The sequence below is a fragment of the Rhea americana genome, unplaced genomic scaffold (assembly GCF_003343005.1).
Source record: "Rhea americana isolate MKP2758 unplaced genomic scaffold, rheAme1 scaffold_18, whole genome shotgun sequence".
In the NCBI taxonomy this organism is placed as follows: domain Eukaryota; kingdom Metazoa; phylum Chordata; class Aves; order Rheiformes; family Rheidae; genus Rhea; species Rhea americana.
The window spans coordinates 6,377,027-6,384,693 of NW_028185927.1; the positions used below are offsets into that span (position 1 = coordinate 6,377,027).

General features: G+C 34.4%; 1 protein-coding gene across 1 annotated transcript in view; it reads left to right on the forward strand.

Annotated features, from left to right (window-relative positions):
- Positions 1-7,667, forward strand: part of TTC6 (tetratricopeptide repeat domain 6) — a 59,593-nt gene that overhangs the window by 6,288 nt on the left and 45,638 nt on the right. Inside the window, exons 2-5 of the mRNA XM_085301718.1 lie at positions 448-531; positions 1,338-1,448; positions 5,586-5,795; positions 6,109-6,248. Of these exons, the coding sequence (XP_085157844.1) occupies positions 448-531; positions 1,338-1,448; positions 5,586-5,795; positions 6,109-6,248 (545 nt within the window). The remainder of the gene's footprint in view (positions 1-447; positions 532-1,337; positions 1,449-5,585; positions 5,796-6,108; positions 6,249-7,667) is intronic.

Here is a 7,667-nt window from a genome sequence, read left to right on the forward strand (position 1 = left end):
TTTTTTTTTTTTTGGTATAGGTATACTGGAACCAAAAGGGGATGTGTTCAGCTCTGTCTTTTGACCAGAGATAATAGTACCTCATGGAGCTGAGAACAACTCTAAATTTCATAGTAGCTTTTCTGCTAATGGAGCAATTATTATTTTTCTTCTGTGGAAAAAATGAGTAACAGAAAATTTCAGTCAGCTTCTAAACTTAACTATAAGCAATTCCACGGAGAGGTTATTTATAGTAATGAGTTAAGCATGTGTGTAAATGTTTGCAAAATATGAGCCTAAGAACATTTGTCTATGAATATGCTTGCTGCTTTCAAACTAATTATTTAGTGAAGGCTGCAGTCTTTAATTCATTAATATATATTAGTTTTGATGGTGTTTTGCTCTGTAGAGTGAATAATTCTTTTTTCATTCTTGTTTAACACTAATTTTCTTCTCTTGCTTGTAAAGCAGGAAGCAGTTGAACATCAGGAAGAGAAAATTGAATCTCAAGCTCGCAAAGGAGTGCTGCCAAGTTTTCACCAACCAGGCCTGGTAACATTCTGCATTATCTAGGAATGTTAAAATATAATAAGTTAATTGTACTTCTATTTGCTTGCAGTGTTGTTAAGATAGGTAGTTCATATTTTAAGCTGATAAAACCGTGAAGGAAATGTAATTGTGCTTCAAAACTTTTTAGTACTTCATTAATCGTAAGTATACCTTTCTTTTTCTTTCTTTCTTTCCTCTGTTTTTCTTTTTGTCATTCCTTTTCTTCTGAGATTTGATTCCCCAACTACTGGCTATGCCGAATTCCATTTAAATTAAGTAGTATGAGGATTAGCGCCTTAAAGTCAAGAGAAGTTCATGTATCTTCAAACATACTAGTGCCAATCATTTAATACCTTGCATTCAAACTGTTTCTAAAGTTTGAACATTTAAACTTAAATATGTTTGGGGAATGCTCAGTGTTTAGAGGTGCTAATATATGCTTTAAAGGATCATATATCTCTTGATATACATTTCTGATGTGTGTTTCTTCTTATGTCTTGGAAGAAGAAGAAACAGACCAAATTTTTTTATAAGAAATTCCTATAAATATTATTTAGTGTTAATCATTGTAGGTCCTTTGGCTATTATTGTATTTGTTTTTGTAAATACATTTGGCTGTTAAGGAAATGTTTAGCTTAAGATAAAATTGTTGCCGTGTTCTAGCTACTTCATAACATGCATGTGGACAATGAAGGAATAATTTCATATCAGTAAATCTACTGAATAATTTGTCAGGTAGCACAAAAGGTTGTTTTCTTTTCTTTTTCTTTCYTTTTTTTTGACAAAATACTATGCTTTCACCCCTTCAGTGGACTTTTCCATTCCCTAAAAAGATAGCAGTAATTCCAAAAGAATCTCAAGTAGCAGAAAATGAATCTCAGCCTAAAGAGCTATCAACAGATACTAAGGAAGTGAAACAGGTAAGCAGGTTCAGTGCCATTGTGAGATAGCAGTAGTTTTCCCATGCTTAAAGGTTTTGATGCTTTAGAGTATACAGAGATCTACAGGCATTTTTCTTGCCACCTGCCCTGTAAAAGAAGACTGTCCTATAAAACAGGTCTCCATACTGGTCCTGCAGCTTAAGTTAGAGGAAAAAACGAATTAAGGTTCATTCGGTCAGATGTTGGGTTAGGCTTCTAATTATGAGATTGGAAATAAGATTACATGTGAAACAACATAAATAGACTCCCATCTACATTTAACAACTGGATGCCTTCCTGCAAAAGGCACATTACTCAATATCCTTTTTTGGCTTTGCAGTATTTTACACATTAAGATATTGACTCTGTTAAGCTTAGCTTTTTTTAACAGAGAGCATGTATAAGTTTGTAGATACAGTACTACTGATGACAAATTTGATACTAAGACCAAGTAATGTCTTTTCCTGCATGTTGTCAGTTTCTAGGGTTCTGGTATCTTGAGGGTACCAATAGATACTAAAGTAAAACTTAATTTGGTTCCGTCTGCAACTTTAACATGAATGATTACTGTGCCTTTAAGGTTATCATGTGCTCAGTGCAAAGCAGAGTAATACTATTTGCTACAGGAGTATGTGAAAGACAACCATAAATTAGATATATTTCTATTAGGCAGTTCTATGTACAGAAATACCAGATGGTCTTGGTCTAAGCGTAAATAAATGAGATGAGCACAAGGTTGGATAAGCCACGTGGAAAGAGATGTGGGTTTTGACAAGAAGCAGATAAAAGGAACAAAACAACAACAAAAAAAAGGATAGAAAAAAAAAGATGTGGAAGTATTAATGGCAATATTGCTGGAGGGTAAGTTGTTTCAAGGGCCAGTCAATGTAAGGTCAAAATGAGACCAAGTCAAAATCCAAGATGCATACAGCTTACTCTGAAGAGTTAAGGAACAGTGGAGCTCTGAGAGTGATTTGCAGGGGGACAGCATCCACTCTGCATTAGTCTCAGTGCTGCATTCTGCAGTGGGACTGAAGTGAACATACAGTGGAGTCCGAGGTGACCTGGTGATAATGGCCTAAGCAGTTCCAGTTGGCTGGTGTTCTTCTACAGCCGAGGATTTGGATTGCTTAGCAACTCCTGTGTTAACCCAAACGTGCTGCCGTTACACGTGGTGTGAGTTTCAGCATGRGAGCCACAAGAGAGCCTCCCTGTTTTTTCACCTCCAGACTTCAGGTGCACAGATTGGGAGGTGGAGGGACGGTGGTACTCCTGCCTTCAGCCTGTCCGCCCCAAAGTTGTTGTATGAGGCAGTATCTGCCTAGATTTCTTCTGTTGAATTGGGTGAAAATGAAATTAAATGACTTAACAAAAATCTGCTGTATTAAAAGARGAATACTGAGTATACAGTATTTTTCTGTCTATATGTGAGAAATGGTTTTTAATCCTCTAGTAACTTTCCATTGAGTGCTTAAAGTGTTATATGCCATCTGTATTTGACTATAATGCTCTGTGTAATTAATAATAATGATCTTTTCTCTAGTTAACTTTAAGAGCATACTCCATGATGGTACCTTTACATCTATTGATCTATTGGTTACTAAAATGAATATGCTAAATGATGTGTAAACAGTACAGTCTTACTGATGTAGTCTCTATAGCACTCTAAAACAGTCAGATTATTTATTACATCTAAATTATACACTTTTTACCAGAGGAACACTTTCACAGTTAATTCAACAGCCCTATGGTACTATGATCATGTTTTTTAGACAGTATTATTTTGGGCAGCATGCTGCTTATTTAATACAGTAGCAGTACTGATATTGTAACAATACCCATCCGTGTGTGTTCATGGATCATTGAAAGTGGTTTGCAAGACTGGCACCTGAAAATTACATGCAGAAATAATAATGGAGACAATATTACAAAAAGAAAAAGTAAATCAGATGTGTTTCAGAACCCGTATGTATTAACTAAATGTTCTATCGCGTCATTAGCAGATCAATTTATATAAGGACTAAGAGCAATTTAATGTATTTTAGTATTTGTTTAGAAAACTATTCAATAGCAGGCTTTTATGATATCTTATTTTTTGAAATATTTTTGCTGTGCTTATTGGGCTGCAGGGTCCATACAATTTCAAGATAAATTGACTGATTATGCAGATGAACTTGGGAATTTGGTTATACAAAAAACAATTGGACTGAAAAAATACAGACTTTAGTTGTTGTAATTTTACACGTTACTTGTCTATTTTAGAGAAAATATAAGATAACAAAACTTTAGCTCTTGACTTTAAAATAGCAGCTACAGTAGTCTTTGTTTTGCAGCTTTTTATTAGTCACATTGACGTCTAATACATCAAGACAAATGGTGAGGATCTTCTGTTACTTCTGATATAATTTKCATGGCAAATTTCAGAGTACTTGAGTATCTGGGCATTTCCAAAGCTGTTGATGGGAATGTGTACGCTAAGTGTTGGGGTTTTTTTTAATTGTACAAGAGATCACGACAGAAACATTTACCTGACATTCAAAAGCACAAGCCATAGTCCTTCTCTTGCTTCGTTGTCATGATTCATTATAAGCAGGTGTGTTTCTTAGGTAGTATTTTCAAACTTTCTACATTGCTCATTTTGTTACACTATTCTCTATGTAAGATTTTGATCAACTTCCAGTTTCTCCAGGAAATGTCAAATGTCTGACTTCTGTCATCTGAATTTCTTCATGTAAGTGCTAATAATAATCAGTAGTGGTGCTTTCAGACAATTAAAAAAAATGAAATAATAGATTTAAACACCCTAATTTTAAGGAAGTCTTTTCAGAAGGTAGTTATTTATTTAGATGTCTTCTATATCTCTCAGTTATCTGTTAATTGGTGTTTTATATTCTTGTTTATGAATGATAAACTTTACCACAATCTTTTCATGCAGTGATTTCTTTGAAGAACTTAAATATTGCTGAAGTTATCAGTAAGCATAGACAATATGCCCAGTATTATTCTGGGCTAAATAAAGTATGTGAGCAGACAAAGAGTCTGAACAAAATCTTGTGCTTTTGTGATTAATTTTAACCAGATATGTGACTGAAAAATCCTAATTAGAAAGGCATTTGGCTTCTACAGTTGATTTCTTTGGGTTCATATAGACTTCTGTAAGTCTAACTGACTGAGCTACAAACAGAGTCTATCAGGAAGTGCTGGGCAAAAAAGAGGACTTCATTTTAATTTTGAGAGAGAAAAGTTTTTCARGAAAGAACACTGTAAAATTAATTTTCTGGTTTTCATTGTCGTGCCATGACTATACTGGTTTATTGTCTTGAACCTACTTTGCGGTGTTACGTGTGTGAGCCTTTAACTGCAGTTCAGAAGAATCTTTATTGGTGGCACTGTTACTCTGTTTTAGGAAGATCTTTAACAGATTACAGGAAGCAATATGGAATAAAACATCACAAGAATATAGATCCCGAGGCTGGGTTTTATGACACAGACAGTCTGGCAGCAATACTAACTTTAGATGTTCCTTTTTCCTGCCATTTGCTCTTGCCCCTGGAGTACAGTGAGCTGCCTCCTGACAAAATTTCAGTGTTGGAGCACTTTACAAAGTGAATTGGAGATCTGTGGTGGTCTCTCTCTCCCTCCTTCCCCCTCTCCCCCCCCCCGGCTCTTTTTTTTGGTAGATTTTTCAGTGCGGATCAGTTATGTGATCTGGTTTGCAGTGTGAAAATCACTTTTTGCGCAAATAAGTAGGTGGTGCTCTAATAAATAGGAACGAGCAGCTGTAGGTGGCAACAGTAGGAATTCCTTACATCTCTATTGCTGCTGAACTTCCTATGTTGAATAAACATAACCTTGAAGAAATTTTCTGAAAGCTCCATCCTTTGAACAACATATATTTTGAAAAATTTTAATTTTTAGAAATGCTTTATATTTGTTTTGAATTTGCATAAAATACAATAAAATTTTAGATACATTCATAYACTTTTAAGTTTAATAATTTAGAATGGTAACATAATTTTGGTGCTCTTTTGATTATTCTCTGTTTAAAATATTTCAGAATGTTTATCTTAGCAATGTTAATACAATGGCTACCAAACTTTAACTCTTTTCTTTCCCTTTCTTTCTTTCTTTTCTTAGGAAGAAGAATCCCTTGAAAGAGACCAACCTTGTTTGTTTTTAGAAATGATACCTCAGCTTTCCCAAGATTCACAAATTCAAGAATCTGAAGCTCGATTATCTTTTTCAAGTGTTCCTTTCTTTTCTGAAACAAGTATTTCATTCCTTGCAACTTCAGAGGATGCAGAAAGTAAACAACCACCTCAGAAAACTGAAACAACATCTTTACAGGTGGTATTTCTAGTAGGTTTAAATTTTGTATGAAGCTTCTGTTTTATACTGCTCAGAAATGAAATTTAGGGAGAGCACGCGAACTTTTGCTTTATCACACGTTACTGCGTATCTTATATCCCCAAATTGCTGCAGGTGATGATCTGCATTGGGGCAGTGGTTCTGAACTAGTCTAGTTTAGCTGAATTGTGCTCTCTGATGGCCAGATTTGCTTGTTTGCCATTGCTCTTTGTCCTACTCCACAGTGGATGTGAAAATACCCGTATAAGCTAGCTAACACTGTTTTTTTATCCTCTGTGCATGTACTTCTTAGACTCCATTGCCAGATGTACTGCAGGTGGAAGGAAAAGCAATAGTGAAAGTTAAATCTCATGAAGTTCAGAGATGGCTACAAGAGGAACACCGTTTACAACAATCTTCGCCTTTGCTGCCTGATCAGATTTCAAATGTCAAGTAATTTTTTTAAATCTTAATTTCATTATTATCAAAATAATATTAAGCATTAAGTTATAAATGTTATGAATTCGGCATGCTGGACATGTTTGAAGTAGAAATAAAGCCACATTCAAAACTCTGGATCTGAACATTTAAAATGTTAAGCATGTTTTGATCTCACATTGGTATCTCTAGTTTTAACTTGATGTTTATCTCTTTGAAATAGTTCTGATTTATAGTTTTTAAGATATGGAGTGCCTATTCAATCCTGCTGTATGCAGATGAAACTTCTTGACTGCAGCAGAAACTGAAGTTGCTGATTGGGGGTTTGAATTTGTCCATACAATTCCAAGCGTAATCTAATCAAAATAATTAAAAACAAACAATAGAAAATACCACAAATTTAATATAAGCAATGCCAGCTGTAAGCCATCATCTTTAAATAGAGAAGATRTATTAAAAATTCATTAACTTGAATTTGTATTACAGTCAGTGCTTGTCTGAAATTCAGGAGATTTTACTTGGAGAGCTGTAATTTAAGGATAACTGCTTATTCCCTTGCTCTTGTCATAGGTGGCATCTGTCATTCTGTAGTAGGAGTGCAGATCAGAAAAGTAGTACAGACTGTGCTCTAATTTAACTGATCCTGTCCATCCCATGTCAAGTGAGACTCTTCAGTTTTATGGTCTTCTGTGCTAATAAGATCTTTATGGCTAGCTTTGTTTAGATGTACCATAAGTTGCTTCTTCACTTCTCTCTTTATTGAGGTTAGGAAAAAAAAAAAAAAAAAAAGAAGCTTTAATTATTAGCTTTTGTTGTTCTTAGGGTCCTGAAAGGTCTATTGGATACAGAAGAGAGCCTTTTTATGGCAGGCCTAAAGTTTGTAAATGGATAATACTTTCAATTAAGTAGCTGAGAATAGTCACGGGAAAAGAATGCTTAAGTTTATGAAACAGTCAAATTGGCATTTAAGTGACCCTTTGCATGCCATTGCTTATCTGCATTGCTTAAAGATCATTTGGTTAGCCAGATTATATATTAAAACAAATACTGACAACAGACAATGAGTATTTTACCTTCAATAAATAGTTACTGTCAGATTATCAACAGTGCAGAAACTGCATGATTTTCTAAAAAACCTGTATTTAGTGCATTAAGTGAAGGTAATGTAGGCCACACACATAGTATTGTTTTTTCATGTCCCCTCTTTCAAAGAATGATAAATAGTCTGTTTTAGGAGAGTGTGTGCTGTAAAAACATTCACCTTTACCTGCAGCATGCCCTAAATATTTTAGTTTACATTGATAAAACATTCAGTTTCTTCATTCAGTGAAATGATAAGCTCCTATACAAGAGCAGTAAGAAAATAATGCAATTAAAGTTGCATTTAAACTGTTTTTGTAATTTATTTTAAATGAATAAAAATGTTGAGAAAAA